The sequence below is a fragment of the Triticum aestivum genome, chromosome 1D, assembly GCF_018294505.1.
Source record: "Triticum aestivum cultivar Chinese Spring chromosome 1D, IWGSC CS RefSeq v2.1, whole genome shotgun sequence".
Classification (NCBI taxonomy): domain Eukaryota; kingdom Viridiplantae; phylum Streptophyta; class Magnoliopsida; order Poales; family Poaceae; genus Triticum; species Triticum aestivum.
The window spans coordinates 439,761,632-439,781,664 of record NC_057796.1 but is presented as its reverse complement, the minus strand read 5'-3'; the positions used below and the strand labels follow the sequence as shown (position 1 = coordinate 439,781,664).

Genomic DNA, 20,033 nt, shown 5'->3' with positions numbered 1-20,033 from the left:
TGCCTGGCCGCCATCCACTGCCTCTCCGCGCACCACCGCCGTCGCCCGCAGCCGCGCCCGCTCGGCCCTCCCCGAGTCGGGCGCCCGCAGCGCCCTGCGCCTGTTAACCCGCGTGGCCTCCTAGGCCACTTACAAGTGGGGCCCGCCCCTGTTAAAAAAGAAAGAAGAAAAGAAAATATGTAAAAAGAAAAATAATTTAATTAATTAATCATGTTATTTAACCCTAATTAATTATGTTTAATTAACCTAATTGCATATTAGTCTAACTAAACCTGTTTAGTTAAAATATGTCTATGACAGTCGGGCCCCACTGCCCTGTTTGACCAGTCAACGTTCAGTGTTGACCGCTGACATCATGATGACGTCATGCTGGTGCAATAACTCTGTTTTAGATTTAATATTAATTTCAGAAATTGTTTTAAAACTTTGAAAATTAATAGAAAATAAACCGTAGCTCGGATTAAAATAATTTGTACATGAAAGTTGCTCAGAACGACGAGACGAATCCGAACACGCGGCCCTTTCGTCCACCACACGTCCCTAGCATAGCGAACATGCAACTGCCCCCCCTCTATTTCATCTGTCCGAAAATGCCAAACTTCGGGAAAACTTTCCCGGATGTTTTCCCCCTTCGCCATTATTGTGTAGCACTGCGTTAGCACACCCCTACCGCTGCTTATTGTCTTGTCATGTTTAGCGTTGCACCTGTGTGCTTTGTATTTACTGTTTCTTCCCCCTCTTCTTCTTCGGTAGACCCCGAGACCGCTGCCGATGCCCCTGTGATCGACTACGTCACCGACGACACTTCTTCCCTTTCGGCGGAGCTTCCAGGCAAGCCCCCCTTTGATCATCCTGATATCGCCCATTCCATTCTCTCTCTTACTTGCATTAGATTTTGCTACAGTAATTAGGCTGCTTTTGTACCTCCTGTTGTATCTTACTTGCTTATCCTAAACTGCTTAGTATATGTTGGTTAGTGATCCATCAGTGACCCCCACCTTGTCCTTGTTGCCCCTGCTTCATCATCGACAACTCGAGCAACGAGATCGACGACCAGAGCCCGACACCTCACATCACATCACACCCCCTTTGTTGCTCGACTCTGTAGAGCTACTATCGAGTGTCGTGGGTGATACCTCATAACGCACTCTGGTGATGACTCTGTGGTGTAGCTATTCAATCGTGGTCATCGAGGGTGATTTCCTCCTTTACCACTCCCGATACGACTCTGTCGTGCAACCCCTAAAGTGTGAACCTCGAGGGTGGTTCCTCCTACGTTCACCTTGACGATTACATCGAGTGGAATCCATCGAGGGTGATTCATCGGGTTTTCCCCTTGATGTTTGGACACACGGTTACCTTGACTTTACTTGAGACCTCTGTGAAAGTCGGGCAGGCCCGGAGAGCACCCACAAGATAATTACGTGGCACGGCTGGGCATTCTGGGCCCTTGCCGTAAGTCCACGAGACGGGGCGACGGGGTCACATCGATCGTGAGTCTTTGCTCGTCTCCGCAAGCTAATAATTCACCATGGTTTGGGTATTTGTTCTGAGTTGGCCTTTGGCCTTTATGCACTAACCACCACGTCAGAATAGTTATGGGCCTCGACGATGTAGCATTAGTCGAAGCTTTGTCAGACGTCCAGTTCAGCATTGCGGCACGGCTGGGCCGGCACCATCCTGTAGTGGTGGAGCCTGGTCCGCCCTGCTCGCAACGACCCGGAGTGCAACGGGCGATGGGCCCAGACCTCGGAGTGCTTAGGATGTAGATCGGCGGGGACCTCTCTGCTGAGCCTAGGTAGGGCTACGACGTGTTGATCTTCCGAGGCCGAGCATGACCCAGGAAAGTGTGTCCGGCCAGAGTAATCAAGCGTGTTGGAAAACGTGGTGCACCCCTGCAGGGAAGATTATCTATTAATAGCCGTGTCCACGGTAACGGACGTTCAAACTTATATCTGATCTTTTACAACTAGAAATGGATACTTGAGATATGTTGGCTCCGGGATTGCTTTCTCGTAGGGAGTCGAGGAAGGATCTCTGGGCATTAATGCTACAACATGTTTGTTAAATATAAACTGCTATTCTTTATTCTTCTACATGTTGCAAGATGCTTGGAGCTGCTTGAAGATGCTAGTCTTCAATAGGCTAGGCCTTCCCCTCTATTCTGGCATTCTGCAGTTCAGTCCACAGATACAACACTTCCATTTGATACCAATGCATACTTAGTTTAGATCTGATGCTTGCGAGTACTTTGGATGAGTACTCACGGTTGCTTTTCTCCCCCCTTTTCCCCATTCTTTCTTCTTTCCGGTTGTTGCAACCAGTTGGTAGATCCCTGGAGCCAGATGCCACCGCTGACGTCTACTACCCCCGAGGGTGCCTATTACTACATGGATGCCGCCGAAGACCAGGAGTAGTTAGGAGGTCCCAGGCAGGAGGCCTTGCCTCTTCGATCATTTGTTGCCTTCGTGTTTGCCTTCTTAAGGCATCCTTGTCTAACTTTATGTCGTCTGTACTCAGATATTGTTGCTTCTGTTGACCCTTGTGTATCGAGCTTATGTATTCGAGCTCTCGAGGCCCCTGGCTTGTAATATAAAGCTTGTATTATTTTGATTTGTGTCTAGAGTTGTATTGTGATATCTTCCTGTGAGTCCTTGATCTTGATCGTACACGTTTGCGTGTATGATTAGTGTACGATTGAATCAGGGGCATCACACCGAGGCGGTCGCGAAGAAGAAGGGGAAGAAGAAGGCCGCAGTGAAGCCACTTCCGGTGCCCCTAAGGCTGGCTCGTCCAAGACCGGCTCCTCGTGAAGCCACTCCCGCGCCCTAAGGCCACTGCTCTGCCGCAGGTGGCGGACAAAGCCAGCAACAAGGGCTTTGTGTCAAGCCATCCGTAAATACGCTGGCTAGAAAACTGACCGCCGGCTTTGTACCACATGATGATGGTGTGATGCAATCTATGGATAGCTTGACGCAAAGGGTATGGTTCGTGGTACAAAATTGGCCGATCAGGTGGTTGTTACTAGGATGAAATTTACCGATGGCACCCGACGGTACGACCTAGGACGAAATCGACCGGTACCTTCGGACGACAGTGAGGTTTCTCGTCGGGAATTGTTTAGAGCATGGTTAATAGTATAGCCAGCTGCTAGCTATATGATCTGTCCGTGTCATCTATAGTCAGCCTTATAGCCAGCAAGTACAATAGATGCATATAAATTTGTTGTACTTTGTTGATACATGACTCACCTTCCTCTCTTACAGAGTGTCTAGAAGCATGTGTTACAACCGGCTGTTAGTGAGTAGCCACTTCTTTTCTCTCTCCTCTTCTCTCTCCGTCAATTCATCAAAAATATAATATTTAAAGTCTTACAAATTGTACTTCTCTTAGTGCCCGTACATCATCGGTGATGCATATACAAATTGAATAATCCTTTCTTCCACATCATCAGTGCCTGCTCCTCTCCCCATCGCACCAACCTGCTAAAATTCAGCGACACTTCTGAGAGCCTTCAGTAAACGGCGGTGAATTTCCTCCGCCGAGAGCAAAACAACAGGGCAGCGCCCGTCGGGTCCTCCGCTGCCCGACGAGGCGCGAGTGTTAAATCCGCACGCAACCCCCGCGCCCCGTCAGACACACCAACCACCACCTCCTCCGAGGGCCCAACCCAAGTCCACCACGCCCCCGCCCCGCAGCCGGCCGGCGACGATGTGCACCCTGGAGCAGCACGGCCGCGTCTTCGTGCTCACCCTCACGGGCGAGGACCAGCACCGGCTCGGCCACCCGCTCATCGCCGCCATCCGCGCCGCGCTGGCCTCGGTCCTCGCGGCGGCCCAGGCCCAGCCGCAGGGCCCGGGGGCGGCCCTGGTGACCGTCGCCGAGGGCCGCTTCTTCTCCAACGGCCTCGACATCGGGTGGGCGGGCACCTCCCGCGCGCGGCTCGGGGAGCTCGTCGACGCGCTCCGCCCCGTCGCCGCCGACCTGCTCGCGCTCCCCATGCCCACCGTCGCCGCCGTCACGGGCCACGCCTCCGCCGCCGGCTTCCTCCTCGCGCTCTGCCACGACTACCGCCTCATGCGCGCCGACCGCGGCGTGCTCTACATGAGCGAGGTCGACATCGGCCTCCCCCTCCCGCCCTACTTCGTCCACGTGCTCCGCGCCAAGATCTCCCAGGCGCACGCGCTACGGGACGTCGTGCTGAGGGGCAGGAAGCTCCGGGCGCCCGAGGCCAGGGAGATGGGCGTCGTCGACGTCGTCTGCCCCGGCGCGCCCGAGACCGCCGCCGAGGCCCTCAAGCTCGCCGAGCAGCTCGCCGCCAGGAAGTGGGACGGCGCCGTGTACGCGTCGATCAGGATGTCCATGTTCCCCGATGCGTGCAGGGCCGTCGGGATCGCCGTGGAGAGCGACGAGGAGAAGAGCAGGCACTTCGCCTCCAGGCTCTGATCAGGGTCAGTCTCTGCAGCTTTGCATCCCCAGTCTCTGAACTTACTGCCTAGGTGTTTGCTGAACTTTACTGAATAAGGGGAACGAAATTGCTGTTCTCGAGTACAATTTGATGCCAAAACATTGCAGTTTGGTTCCTGCTGTTTTGGTAGAGTCTGTGCTATTGCGCCGAAGCCAGTTATAAGTAGCAACATTCCTACAGTTTGGATGATACCCAAGAATCTACTTGGTTTGAAACATTGAATTGCTGTTTTAAACATCGAATTGACAGTACATACTAGCTTGAATCTGATTGAGGTCATCACTAGCCAATCCGGCTGATATGATGATAATTCTAATTAGAGATGGGTGCGGTACTACATGTCCTCTATCTGCGAGCAAAGGCTTGAGTACCCATGCTATTAGCTGTGCTAAACTAATAGTCTGTACAGCCTTGTGAAATCTGAATACGGGTGCACGAAGAATTATCTGTCAATTTTATGGCTATGCTCCACGATGTTGTTCTCTCGCCGTTGTTTGCTGCGCTGACAAATCCATGTTTTGAGCTGTTCCAGGGCTCCTTACTAGAGCTTTTCCGTGTCTAGTTGATCATTGCTTCTACTTTGGGTTTATGAAAACGACCTCCCTGAATAATGATGAAAAGTAAGATAGCAGACTGCAGAATATTAGACAATTTATCAAGATTACGCTCCTGAGATTCGTTGGTCTCACCAATTTATGTATGAACCTGTCTGTTTATGATAACCTAAATAGCTAATGGTGTGGCTGTGAGCATATGACTGCATACTTATCCTTAACGATGACATCTATGATCTCATGAAACCAGGGTGTTGGCATCCAGATCTTCCCAAAAATGGCCGATTATTCTACTCCCTCCAAAATAAGTGTCATGGTTTTAGTTCAAATTTGAACTAAAACCACAACACTTATTTTTGATCGGAGCGAGTATTTTGTTTTCCCCCCACTATTGACCTGTGGCTTACATTACTAAATAGATGAAGCGGTATAAATCTAAAAAGACAGGGACTTCATTGTCATGTAAGTTTTGTACAATATTTCCTTATTATCATTTATGTACAGCCACAAACCATGTCGGAACAAGTGTCGTTGCTGCTCCAAGTTGCCATTGTATGCTCATTCACTGTGCGTCGGCCCTGCTATGTGACATTAAAGTGAAACAATTAGAACTTTCTTCTCTTGTGATTTATAATTCTTGCATACAATCTTTCTTCAAGCTCCTGAATCAACCTGCCTTTTCTCCTGCAGTGTCTATGGAGCCTGAAATCTCTCTTGGTATTCTTCACCTGTACATTGATCAGCTATCGATGCTCTGCATGAAACACGCAGTACATACTTCTGCAGACATCGTATTTCTCTTGCTTTGAGATTGAAATAAATAGAATGCTTGTGTGTGATTGTCGGATTGGTTACTTCGCTGTTGCTGCAGTGACATTCTCATTTATAAAATTGGCATCTGACATGCCTGAGTGCATTATACTCTTTTGATATTTGCGTATTGGAACCATAAGAGCATTTTTGGGTAGGAGGACATGGATTCATGTCCAGGTTTAGCTTAAGCGAGGTACCACATCCAAATGCTCCTAAGGTTTATCCACATCGAAATGCTATAATCTGACTAGATAATTGCCCATGCGTTACAACGTGTTGTAAAATGTTCTAATAGTTAGGCGCAATTTACTTGCCCATATTAATATATTGTGTAAATAAATATTTATCAAATCCTTCCGATAATTTACCTCTCTAAATTAGAATTTGGTTTTGGCGCCCTTATAGTTTGGTAGCCTAGGACATGCATGATACTTAGCTTGTGGAATTGATGCAAAAGGTAAATAAATTACTGAAATACATGGATTTAACATAAATGGTAAGTAAATGTATGTGATTAATTAGCATACGGGAAAGCTGCGTACAAAGGTCGTGGTGGAGAAAAACTGGATGGATGAAAAACCTGGTGGAGGGACATGGTGGGAGGTGGAAACTGATGATAAAGGAACCTTACATGTGTTTTAAGTAGTATATAGAGAGATAAATAAAAGTCAATAAGCACGCGGTTCATCTAGTAACATGAGATGCTACCGCTGTGGTGGTTATTCTCATCAGTGGTCTTGGGCTCAAGCAGGAAGCTGCCTCAGAGAACTGACCAGCTCACATCTGCAGCCTTTCTTTTCGACCAACTCACACCCTCTGCCCTCCTTCGACCAACTCCTACCCATAACCCTCCTTCGACCAATTGGTCTAGGTGAGACGCATACCAAGGAAGAAGTCAGCAGATCAAGCTTGACCTTGTCTGTTGTCGGCGCATAGTCGAGCCAACACCAACAAAATCACCAATGGTGTCGGGAGCGTAGATGTGGGCCTCGTCAATGTTGAATCCAGAAAAGGAAGGTCAACACAATTGGAAAGATTGAGGTAATGCTTCAAACTCATCAGTTTTAGAGGTTGTTCCACAGCTGCAGCCAGAAGCCCCTAAATAGCAGCTTCCGGCTTCGAGGTAGGAATCCCAACCAAACAACCCCTAAGCTGAAGAGAGGCACTGATCCGTTTTAGGCTGAAGAGGGGCTTGTTGAAGAGAGGCACTTATCCGTTTTAAGCTGAAGGGAGGCTTGTTGGTAGAATTGTTTTTCCCAATGTCACTCGTTCCGAAGGTATTGTATTGTCATATTCTCAAGTTGTTTTTTTGCTCAAAGTTCTGATACTTCGATGAGGGGGATGCGAAACCGAACACAAGACAAGAAAATAATACGATGCATTGTTTGCAAGCTTCACTACATGTGCCGCTCGTTGCATGGCATCCTAGGCATATGTAGAGAGAAAAAAAATGTGTTATACATCAAACAAGTAGGTATGTCTTTACTTTTTTTGAACTGGGAATGTCTTTACTTGTTGGACAAAAATTATCAGTAGTAGCTATTTGTTAATCTCCGTTGTCCTAGTACAGTCTGTCATGAGAAGTAGGTTTGATGGATAGATAGGTTGATAGGTACCATAAAGTGAGTTGGACAATATATACAAAATGCTACAAGAAGTTAAGATGCACCGTGGTTACTTTAAAGAGGTAAACAGTACTCCCTCCTTCCCAAAATGAAGGATGTCTAACACCTCGCAGCTTGTGCTACAGTTTCTCACTAAACAATCACATCGCACACTTGACTTCATTTATCTGAACAAGTCCTCTCAACAATGTCATGCACTCCACTACAAAAGATAGACTACTCCGGTAGAGGAGGCCATACATAGTCCGAAAGAAAAACAGCTTCAAGTTCAGATTAAAAATATTGTTTGATCAAAAGAGAAATTCCCAAAATTGTGACACCTATAGTAATGCCCCACATCGGTGACCAGCTAAGAATGTTCATCGCTTGTTTTGAGACAGAAAAACATCACACCCAACTTTAAAATGACAAAACTCCAAATGATTTGACCATATACTAGGAACATAGAGAATAATCTTGCAAAAACCATGAACAAGTACAAGCAAACAACAAATAAGAAGACACACACAACTTCAAAGTGATGAGATGCTCAGCCACCAAAGGAATTTGGTGACAAAACTGCTGGTTTGGCAGATTGCCCTATTGGGCTGAAGCCAAATTATAAGTCGTACCAATATTCCCATGCTTTGGATGATAGATGCCGTAAGAATCTGCTTAGTTTGGGCAGTAGTTGTAGTTCTCCAGAGTAGCTTCGATCTGATTGAGGTCATCACAAGATGCAGCTAGAGGGCTCACTCGAATTGTCCTCACCATTTTGTTTTGTTTGTATAATTCCAGTTAGAGATGAAGCCTCTTCAGATGTGGGTACCCAAGCTATTAGATGTGCTAAACTAACATTCTGTACAGCCTTGTGAAATCTGAATACGACTGGATGAAGATTTATCTGTCAATTTTAGGGCTATAGTCCACTATGCTGTCCTCTTGCAGAAGTTTGTTCTGCGCAGGCAAATCCATGTCATGTTTTGGGCTGTTCCAGGGCTCCTTATTTGAACTTTTCCATGTCTAGTTGACCAATCGTGAATAATAATGATGAAAAATTGAAAACTAAGATAGCAGAATATTTATCAAGATTGCATGCGTTACTGAGATTCATTGGTCTTTCCAATTTCTGTATGAACCTGTCTGTTTATGCTGTGGCTATGATGACACATCTGATCTGGCACCAGACCTTCACAAAAATGGGCTATTATTCTATTTGTTTCTTTTCACTATTAACATGTGGCTTACATTTCTAAATAGATAAAGCGGTTTAAATCTAATAAGATGGGACTCCATTGTTTATGATATTTTCCAAGTTGTCGTTGCTGCTCCAAGTTGCTATTGTATGCCCTTCCACTGTGCGCCAGCCCTGCTACGTGACATTAAAACGAACAATTAGAACTTCCTTCTCTGGTGATTTATAATTCTTGCATACAATCTTTCTTCAAGCTCCTGAACCAACCTGCCTTTTTTTTTCCTGCAGAGTGTCTAGGTAACCTGAAATCTCTCTTGGTATTCTGCACCTGTACATTGATCAGCCATCGATGCTCCGTATGAAGCACGCAGTACATACTTCTGCAGACGTTGTATTTGTCTTGCTTTGGGAGTGTGAAATAAACAGAATGCTTGTGTGTGACTGCTGGACATATTATTTTGTTGTTGCTGCAGTGAGATTCTCATTTACAGAATTGACATATGACGCGCCTGAATGATTGCATTCCGTTCTTTCGGCATTTGCCTATTGAAACCATAAGAGCATGTTTGGGGAGTGGATTCAAAACTAGGTTTAGCTTAAGTGACCGACCTCATCCAAATATTCCCAAGGTGCTACCCAAACTGAAATGTTATAATCTCAAAAGATGTCAATAAGCACACAGTTCGTTTAGCAAAGATGAGATGGTCCACTGGTGGTGGCCGTTCTCAATGGCGATCTTGGTCTCAGCCAAGGAAGGAGACACCATATGAAGCTCGTCGTGGCCACTGTCAGCGGGCGGCCTAGCACTAGGATAAACGAGTGGGGGCAGTAAAGCCACCAATGGAGGAGTGTGCCTTACTTGTCGATGCGAAACCGGAAAAGGGAAGATAGGCATATCGAGGGAATGCTTCAAACTCATCGGTTTTGAGATGAGGAGGAACTCTCTCAAGGAAGGTAGCTAGGTTGAACTACTTCCCAATGTCGCTCATCCCTAAGGTATTGTCATATTTCCAAGTTGCGGATTCGCTCAGGATGTGATACTTCAGTGAGGGTGGACGCAAAATCCAACACAAGACGAGAAGATGATGTGTTGCATCGTTTGCTAGCTTCACTACACGGGCGACTCAATGCATGATATCCTTCAAATTTCGGGCATATGTAGAGGGAGAAAATGCATCATACGTCAGATTAGTAGGTATGGCTTTACTCACTTTACAAAAAAAAATCTACAGTAGATATTTATTCATCTTAATTGTCCATTGTCCTGGTACAGTTTATAAAGTGAAGTAGCTTCGGTGGATAGAAAGATTTGTAGGTAGTACCATAGAGTGGGTGGAGAGATGGGAGGCCAGCCCCTCTCTACAGCTTTGCATCCCCAGTCTCTAATGTGTCTGTCTGCCTAGACTTTGTTGAACTTACTGAATAGGTGAAATTGTTGTTCTCGTTATAGTACAATTTGATGGGAAAACATTGCAGTTTAGTTTCTGCCGGTTTGGCAGATTGTGCTACTCCGTTGAAGCCAATTATAAATATCAATAAATTCCCATGGTTTCACTCACACCCTAAGATTCTACTTAGTTTGAGCTGCAGTTGAAGTACTTGAGACTAGCTTGAATCTGATTATGGTTATCACTAGCCAAGCTTAGCTGATGTTGATAATCCATCCGATTCAAATGTACTACCACCGTCCTGGTTTATTGATCCCCATTGTTACCTGTGCCAAATTTTGACCATAAATTTAACTAACAAATTGTTCATGCATGCCATAAAAAATTATATCATTGAAAACTACGTTCAAATACGAATCCAACGATATAATTTTGCTGACATGCATTAACATTTTATCAGTTAATAAGATGCTCTTGCATTGCACGGAACACCAAGATTGAAGGTGGACGGCGCCGGCAGCGGCCATCACACCAGATTGTTTCATGGCCTTCTAGATGTGGTGGGGAAGAGACAAGACTGATTGTGAGAGACAAGGAGTTGTTTTTAAGTACGGAAACAAGTGCGGGCAGTTTTTCGCAAAATTGCAGCAGTTTGCTTTGTATGCGTTAGATCTAGATCCGACAGCTATTTGTGAAAAATGGCAGGCACACCATCATCAACAACTCAGATTTTTATAAGAGTAGAGAAATTTTTGATCAAAATTTAGCACAAATTACAAAGGAGACTAATAAATCAGGACAGAGGTACTATCAACACCACATAGGACAACCATGGTCAACACATGATACAGCTAGTGAACTCTAGGATTGTTTTTTGTTTGTTTTGATATTCCAGTTAGAGATGAAGGCGACATTACATGTCCTTCGCCCTCTGTGAGCAAGGCAGCCACGAACTCCACTGCTCCAGAGAGCCGCCTGCCGCCCCTTCCATTCCACGACTTGGCTTCACAACGTCACTGAAGCTGCGTCCCCATTAATATTCCACCAACTCCACCACGAGTCAGCCGCCGTCTCCTCTTCTCATCTGAGCGGTTGAGCCGCCGCCGGCGCCCGGCGCCACAGCATTACTCCCCCACCAGGCACCCCCTCCGTCCTCGCCTTCTCACCGGCCGCCGACCGTCGCGCCGTCGCTAGTCTCGCGGCTCTCGCCGTACACAAGGAAGGAGAGAGGACCAGATCGCCAGAGGAGCCGACCCCCGACCATCCGGCGTCCGCCAGCCTGCGAGTCTTCGACTTCGACAGCATCCAGCTCTCCACATCGCCAAGCAACTCAGCAGCGACCGTCGGTCCATCTCGGCATCTCGGCGCTCGGCGGCGTCTCCTCCACTTCGCCACAACGTCTTCCACGGAGCACTCAAGTCAACGTAGTAAGCCCCCATCTCCCATTCTTTGTCTCATTTTTTTGTTTCATTCTTCGTCCGCTATTCTGGATGACTATATGTACATGGCAAGTTGGATCTTGGACGCACTGTTCTTTAGTACTATTTGTTACTGATTTTATTGGACGCAACTGCAAGTATAGAAGAATTTTTCGTTGTTATGCTGTCAAAATTTTCTTTAAAATATGCATGCTGTCAATGTGTTCTGAAAGTGCATTTTCTGTACATGGTACATACTTCGGTTAAAACCAAAAACTGAACCAAAAAATCGGTTAACCGTAATTTCAGTTAGCTGAATTTTACTGTCAAATTCGGTTTCCACTTTCCCAAACTGAATTCACAAAAAAAACCCGAACAGCAGAAACCGAAATTTTGGTTTCTACAGAACGCCCAGGCCTGGAGAGAAGATGGAATGGTTAGCCAGTTTGTCATTTATTTCTTCCGCATTGTTTCTCTTTCCATTCCACATACGACATATATGTTTGGTCTTTGCTGTATATTTAGCCAGCAGGAAGTGGTGTCATAAACAAAACATTGGATACTTGCTTGCTGAACATGCCTAGTTAAAGCTAAAACGGAAGTATATTATTTAATCAGGTGTTTTGCTATTTTCAAAAATTCAGACTGAATCATCCAACTTATACTCATCAGGTGGTCCGAGGCACAAGGAATCTAGCATGCGATGGAGCATTTGGTCGAATTATACAGCGGGTGGGAAATCCAACTTCTTGTACTGCTCAGCTTCACATTGCAGTCGTTCCTCTTCTTTGCTGGCAGACTGCGGCGCCGAAGCAGCAACAGCTTTCTCAGGCTCTGCCTCTGGGCAGTTTATTTGGGGGCAGACTTGGTAGCAGTGTATGCACTGGGCTATCTCTCTAAGCGCCAGGATGTCACCATTGAAACGAACGTACTTACAAGAACCCAACCACTAGCTTTCTTTTGGGCACCATTCCTCCTCATCCATCTTGGTGGGCAGGATACCATCACTGCTTTCGCCATGGAGGACAACAACTTGTGGTTGAGGCATCTGTTGAATCTGGTGATGCAAGTTTCCCTGGCTTTATATGTTTTTTGGAAGTCCATTGGTAAACACAGTGCGAACCTTCTGCTTGCGGGTAGCTTTGTGTTTGTTACTGGAATTATCAAGTATGGATAAAGAACATGGTCTCTCAAGTGTGGCAGCCTTCAAAGTCTTGAGAGCTCAGATGCACTGCGTTACAAAAAGGAATTGCCTGAAGGAATCTCTGGTGATGTTGGCGTTGTTCGTGCTGCTCTGGATTCCATGCCATTTGTCCTTGATGTCATGGCCGAACGCAACTTACTTGATCTCGGCCGGGAATATATGAACAAAATAGATGACCCTGAGCAAATGATACGGATGGTGAGGCTTCAGCTTGGCATGATATACGACGATCTCTACACTAAGTCTCTTGTGCTCAGAACACGGAGTGGAGTTATACTTAGATGCATCTCTCAGGCCTCGGTAATAGTTGCCTTTGTGCTCTTCCATGCAAGTAGCAGAGACAAGTATAGCAAAGCTGACATTGCCATCACCTATTCGCTATTTGTGGGTTGTTTTTTCTTTGAAGTCAGTTCAACGTTTGTTTCCATGTTGTCACCTTGGACATGGGCATGGTTGAAGGTTAGAGGGTGTGATGCACTCGCCAGTTTGTGGGTTTTCTTTTGCTCCGACATCGGATATCCAAGGACGATGAAACAGCAGCGGTGGCCAAATTTGATTGGACAGTACAACTTACATAGCTGGTTGACTGACAGCGGCCCGAAGCAAAGCATAATAATGGTTGTGTTCAGAAAGTTGTTTGTGGATTTGTTGGGCGTCAAAAAGAAGAAAATATTTTGGATGAGCAAGCTATTAGACACCGCTTACGTGGATGTGGGTAGCAAGATTGTGGAGTGTGTTGCAGAAGAGACTACTCTTGACATTTGATTCCGATATTGATAAACCCAATGAATGGCCAAAAATTGGTTCCTTGTTGAAAGAGGCATCAGAACTTTTTGCTAATGATTTTGGTATGGCAATTATCTGGATGCATGCAGTTACTGAGTTGCTTTTGAAAAAATGTGAATCTTCCCATTTGGATATAGAGGTTCATGGTACAAGTGAATTCGGTTTGATGATTTTGGTATGTCGGAAGCTATCCAAGTACATAATGTACCTTTTCGTTCACCACCCTTCCATGCTGCCGCTCTCTATCAGCCCAGCACCTACCCTGGCTCAGGCTCACGAAGTATATGATGATTTCACCAAGGATAGTGTTGAGTTGGAGGTAAGCAAGGAAACAGTGGAGGAGGTAGCACACATGTGGACGCGGCTACTTGTTTACGCTGCTGGCAAGTCCAAGGCGGCGCCGCATGTTGCGCTGCTGAGCAGAGGAGGAGAGCTCATCACATTCGCATGGCTAATCATGGCCCACTGCGGGTTTGGGGATACTCGCGTTAGAAGACTTCAACTTACCAATATTGATGCCCAAGTAGTGAGAGAATTAGATTTTACACCGCGACACCTCTTCAATCTTCCCATGGAAGATCAGATATCAGACGCTGCTAATCGGTAAGTGCGTTTGACCACTTTTATTTTTTTTATTCCTTAAACTAGCTAGTTCAGAAAAGATTGCTCCATGGATCTTTTATTTTCTTGTTTCGTTTTTATTTTGAAAAGCAGGTCAAAATTGGATGATGAGAACGCGAATGGGATGACGACTAAGTCGGATCGCTTCGTGGTTGGTAGCCGTAGCTTTCCATGAAGGTCCGTCCATATGGGGTTTTCTTATTATTCTTTTTTTAGAAAAGAAGGATTGCCCCCGGCCTCTACATTAGAATGATGCATGCAGTTCATCTTGCTTGGCCGTGCTATTTTCTGCTTATTGTGTCTGTGTACGTAATTTAAATTTGTGGAGTTCATTCAGCGGACTTTTGTGCTATTCACTGAATTATGATGTCCTGCATTCTCGAATTGTAGTGCCCTGCTTTTGGTTTTCGGTTAGAAATCGATATTTTTAATTTGTCATCTTCTATACATTGTCAAACTGAGGTTCCCAAACCAAGATATGTCCCATCAAGCTAGCATCTATCCAAATATTTCAGTCTGGCCAGGAGGCTTCGTGCCGAAGCCCAACACCGCCAATGAGAATGGACACCACCAGGGGTTCATTTCACAGGAACCGTTTTACTGTATTGTCCTCGTCATTTGGGTGATTGCGGCACTTTGGCCACCGGGACGTCGTGCTGCGCGAGAAGAAGCTCAGGGGGGCCGTGCCCAGGGAGATGGGCGTCGTCGACGTCGTCTGCCCCGGCGCGCCCGAGACCGCCGCCGAGGCTCTCAAGCTCGCCGAGTAGCTGGCCGCCAGGAAGTGGGACGGCGCGTGTACGCGTCGATTAGGATGTCCATGTTCCCTGATGCGTGCAGGGCCGTTGGGATTGCCGTGGAGAGTGACGAGGAGAAGAGCAGGCACTTCGCCTCCAGGCTCTGATCAGGACACAAATGGGAGGTCAGTCTCCCTCTGTAACTCTGTATCCCCAGTCTGTTACTTACTGAATACGAGAGATCGTTGTTGCCGTTACAGTACAATTTGGTTACAGAACATTGCAGTTCCTGCTGAATTGGGAGATTGCGCTGAAGCCAATTATAAGTTCTGACATTCCATAGTACTCCCTCCGTCCCAAAATAAGTGTCTCAACTTTAGTACAAATTTGTACTAAACTTAGTACAAAGTTAAGACACTTATTCTGGGACGGAGGGAGTAGATAGTACTGTGGAATATACTTAGTTTGAGCTGCAGTTGTAGTACTCGAGAGTATCTTCAATCTGGCTGAGATCATCACCAGACACCAGCCAAGCTTAGCTGATGTTGATAATCTATCTGATTCAAAATTATCAACACTGCATAAGACAACCTTGCTCTAACAGGTCAACACAAGATACGTCTAGAGGATTTGTTTTGTTTGTATAGTTCCAGTTAGAGATGAAGGCGTGAGTACCTGAGCTATTAGCTGTGCTAAACTGACACTCTATACAGCCTTGTGAAAATCTGTGCACCAATATTTATCTGTCAAGTTTAGGGCTTTTGTTCGTCCACTATGTTGTCCTCTTGCAGTTGTTTGATCTGCTGAGACAAATCCATGTTTTGGACTGTTATAGGGCTCCTTGTTAGAATTTTCCATGTCTATTTGATCATTGCTCTTACTTTGGGTTTATTGAAACAACATTACTGAATAATGATGAGAACTAAGATGGTAGAGTGTTAGACAATTCATCAAGATTGCACTACTGTGATTCGCTGGTCTTTCCAATTTGTGTACGAACGTGTCTGTCTATGATAACCTAAATAGCTAATAGTATGGCTATGAGCATATGGCTTCATGCTTATCATTATTGATGACACATCTGATCTCATGACACCGGGGTGTTCGGCCACCAGGCCTTCACAAAAAAGTCCATTATTCTACTCCCTCCGCCGCCTTCACAAAAAAGTCCATTATTCTACTCCCCCTGTCCCATAATATAAGATGTTATTATATCCAATGTGTGAGTATCTTGGATGTAACAACATCTTATATTATGGGGCAGAGGGAGTATTTGTTTTCCTTAACGCAATTGACAACCTGTGGCTTGCATTACTGATTAGATGACGCAGTATAAATCAAATAAGATGGGGACTCCATTGTCAAGTACTAATTTTTGTATGATGTTTTCTTACTATCATTACTCTACACTCACAAACCATGTTGGAACCTTAGTAGCTGTTGTACGTTCATTCACTGTATGCTGGCCCAGCTATGTGACATTAAAGCAAATAGTTAAAACTTGCATCGCTGGTGATTTCTAATTCTTGCATAGTCTTTCTTCGAGCTTCTGAACCGACCTGCCTTTTTTCCTGCAGAGTTTCTATGGAGCCTGAAATCTCTCTTGGTATTCTGCATCTGTACATCGATCGGCCCATGATGCTCTGTATGAAGCCCGCAGTATATAAGATCGTTTAGGAAGTGTGAAACAAATAGAATGCTTGTGTATGACTGTTGAACTGGTTATTCTGTTGCTGCTGCAGTGAGATTCTCATTTACTCCCTCAAAATATAAGATCGTTTAGGTCACTAAAGCTTCCAGACTCTGATCAGTGATCAGGAGAGATGGGAGGTCAGTCTCCCTCTGCAGCTTTGCATTCCTAGTCTCTGATGTGTCCGGATAGGTGTTTGCTCAACACTTGTTGAATAAGGGGAATCTACTTCGTTTGAGCTGCACTTGTAGTACTCGAGAATAGCAGTAGCTTCAATTTGATTTGGCAGGTCATTCTCTGCAGCCCCAGTCTCTGATGTGCTTGTCTCCCTAGATGTTTGCTGAACTTACTGAGTAATGGAAATTGCTATTCTTGTTACATTACGATTTGATGTCAAACAATTACACTTTGGTTCCTGCTGGTTTGGTAGACCGTGCTATTGCGCTCAAGCCAATTATAAGTACCAACATTCCTATACTTCTAGTCCACGTAGTTTGAGCTGCAGTTCAAGTACTTAACACTAGTTTGGATTTGATGGAGGTTATCAATTCATCACTAACCAAGCTTAGCTGGTGTTGATAATCTATCTGATTCAAATTTACCAACAGTACATACTAAACTTGGTCTAGCAGGTCAACACAAGATACAGCTAAAGGGCTCACCCATATTGTCTTTTGGCTATTTATATTTTGATAATTTCAGTTAGAGATGAAAGCATATGTCCTTCTCCATCTGTGAGGACGGCGTTGGTACCCAGGCTATTGATTTGGAGTACTTATAACTCCTTTACAGCCTTGTGAGTTTCGCAATCCAGTGCATAAAGATTTGTTTGTCAAGCTTAGGGCTATTAATTCTGGGAAGAGACGGGTTCATTTCTTTTGCTGTTGTTCCAGAGTTACCTGTTATAAGCACGGCATTACGAGATTTCCCTATCTAGTTGATCATTGCTTCTACTTTGGGCTTATCGAGACAAGATTTCTGAATAATGATGGGAACTACAATAGATGAATATTAGATAGTTCATCAAGATTACACTATTGATGGCCTTAGGATCGAGGAAATTGCCCCCAACATCCACTCCCGCATCCCTAAACGCATTCGGAAGCGGCTTCATGTCAATGAGGTGATAACAAGCGGATCCTGGGCACACGAGGTTGGCCCTGACATGGACGGGCCGACGATCAGGGAATTCATGGAGCTGTGGACTCGTGTTGATGCGGTGCAACTCCGGGAGGGAGTGCCGGATACAATCACCTGGGCGTGGGAGCGCAATGGAAGATACTCTGCCCGCTCAACGTATGCTGCCAAGTTCATGGGTCGAGAGGTAGCCCCGACGGCCGCGGCGACATGGAAGAACCGTGCCCCCCTGCAGTGCCGTTTCTTCCTATGGCTTGCTGTTCGCAACCGCTGCTGGACCTCCGATCGTTTGGCTAGGAGGGGCCTGCTGCACCAGGAAACTTGCCCACTTTGCGACCAGGAGGAGGAAACGATGAACCATATCATGCTACACTGTGCTTTCTCCAGAGGGTTCTGGTTCCAGATTTGCACGGCGTTGGGCAAGCCAGGGTGGACTCCAACACCTGATGACACACTGCCAGCATGGCTGCTCAACAAGACCATTGAGGGAACGCCGGATAAGGACGTAGGAGCTATCATCATTCTTGCTCTCTGGGAGTTATGGAAGCATCGCAACGGGATCGTTTTCGACGGGGACTCCCCTTCGCTTGCTAGACTAGTTCGTAGGTGCCTTACTGAGGGTCGAACCTGGAGGATGGCGGGCCTCATAAGGACGGACATGGAGCCCTTCTTCGAGCGGATTCACATGTCGGCAATGGACGAGACGTAGAACTAGTCTAGGGTACGGTGGTGAGGGTGCTTTGTAGGACCCTCAGTGGTGTTGGTGTGTTGTATCAACCCTGGTGGAGGGTCCTTGTACCCCTTTCTCCTTTAATACAAGATACGCATGCTATGCGTATTCGAGAAAAAAAAGATTACACTATTGAGATTCGTTGGTCTATCCTGTCGTGTATGAAAGTGTCTGTTTATGATAACCTAAATAGCTAAAAAAAAGTGTGTGGCTATGAACATATGACTGCAAGCTTACCATTAATAATGACGCATCTGATCTCATGACACTGGAGTCTTTGGTCACCGGACCTTCACAAAAACAGCATTATTCTATTTGTTTTTTCACTATTTCCATGTGTCTTATACATCACTAAATAGATGAAGCAGTATAATTCTAATAAGATGGTAACTGCATTGTCATGTATATCTACACTCACAAGCCAAGTTAGAACACAAGGTGTTTTTGCTGCACCAAGTTGCTACTGTATGTTCATTCAATGTGTGCTGGGCTGCTGGCCTTTTTATGTGTGGCACTAAAGCGAACAATTACAACTTCCTTCTCTGGTGATTTAAAATTCTTGCATACAATGTATTCAAGGTTCAGAACCAACCCGCCTTTTCTCGTGCAGAGTTTTTATGGAGCCTGAATTCTCTCTTGGTATTCTGCATCTGTACATTGGTCAGCGATCGTTGCTCTGTATGAAGCACATAGTATATATTGATATACTTCTGCAGACGTTAAATTTTTCTTGCTTTGGAAGTATGAAATAAATAGAATGCTTGTGTGTGGTTGTCGGTCGGACTGATTATTCTGTTGTTGCTGGAGTGAGAATCTCATTTGCAAAATCGACATCTGACTGAATTCATTTTATTCTTTAGATATTTGCCTATTGGAACCATGTTTGGGGTAGGAGGATATGGATTCAAATCAGGGTTAGCTTAAGCGACCTACCACATCCAAATACTCCTAAGATTCTATCCAAACCGAAATGTTATAATCTCAAAACGGCCAGATAAGCACACACGGAGCAAATGAACATTTATTCAACTTCGCATATAGTATTTAATCAAAGGAAAAAGTATATTTTTCGTCCTTGAACTTTCTCGAAAGTATAGAAATGATCCCTCAATTTCAAGACCGGCAAACCTTAGTCCCTCGACTTCTCAAACCGGATTACTTCAGTCCCTTGTATCGCTTCGGGTGGTTTTGGTCCAACGTGGACACGGTTTTGACCAAAACTTGTCACGTCGCCTGGGTTTAACCGCCATGTCATACTCCACATCGTTTTTTCTTCGAAACTGGCCCCAAATCCAGCCCAGGCGTGGCGAGCTCGGATGGTCCATGACGGTCATGCAGCGGAGGTGGAGCGCTCAGCAGCGCGATGAGCACAGCGACCCAGGGAGTGGCGTCGAGCTGCACATGAATAGCTGTGCTAGCTCTTCCGTCCATGCTTCGCACATGAATAGATCATGCCTGAATAGCGAGTAATGCATGCATGTACTGTATGACTGTATGTATGTCTGCACCGTGCAGCACTGCGGCTAAATGGGTTCTCGTGCAGGAGGACCGGACGCCTTCTTCTCCTCCGCGCTGGCACTCCCGGTAAACACCGACAACCCGGTCGGCTCCGCGATGCCGGCGACGAACGTGGAGAAGCTCCCGGGGCTCAACACGCTCGGCGTCTCCATGTCCCGCGTGGACTACGCACC

The 20,033-nt window shown here is 45.8% G+C and overlaps 2 protein-coding genes across 3 annotated transcripts; both read left to right on the top strand.

The window, feature by feature from the left end:
- Window positions 1-3,675: 3,675 nt before the first annotated feature.
- LOC123182725 (enoyl-CoA delta isomerase 2, peroxisomal) lies at window positions 3,676-5,941 on the top strand (the record flags this gene model as incomplete). The annotated part of the gene is given in 2 exon segments (XM_044595382.1): window positions 3,676-4,451; window positions 5,713-5,941. A coding segment is annotated over 1 exon segment (735 nt). The 3' UTR covers window positions 4,447-4,451; window positions 5,713-5,941.
- Window positions 5,942-10,983: 5,042 nt separating this feature from the next.
- On the top strand, window positions 10,984-14,482 carry LOC123182724 (uncharacterized). 2 transcript variants are annotated; one of them, XM_044595380.1, is made up of 3 exons: window positions 10,984-11,449; window positions 12,113-14,033; window positions 14,142-14,482. In XM_044595380.1, exons 2-3 carry the CDS (start codon window positions 13,354-13,356, stop codon window positions 14,224-14,226), a joined length of 765 nt encoding a protein of 254 aa, XP_044451315.1. In that variant the 5' UTR covers window positions 10,984-11,449; window positions 12,113-13,353; the 3' UTR covers window positions 14,227-14,482. The 2 variants fall into 2 exon arrangements, with proteins under 2 accessions (XP_044451315.1, XP_044451316.1); XM_044595381.1 differs by having other exon boundaries at window positions 10,985-11,449; window positions 14,145-14,482.
- Window positions 14,483-20,033: the final 5,551 nt, after the last annotated feature.

Excerpts from the sequence above, each read along its gene's own strand:
- LOC123182724 (XM_044595380.1), top strand. The coding sequence starts at position 13,354 with ATGTGGGTAGCAAGATTGTGGAGTGTGTTGCAGAAGAGACTACTCTTG. Across the intron at positions 14,034-14,141 it reads ATATCAGACGCTGCTAATCG|CAGGTCAAAATTGGATGATG; the intron begins GTAAGTGCGTTT and ends TATTTTGAAAAG.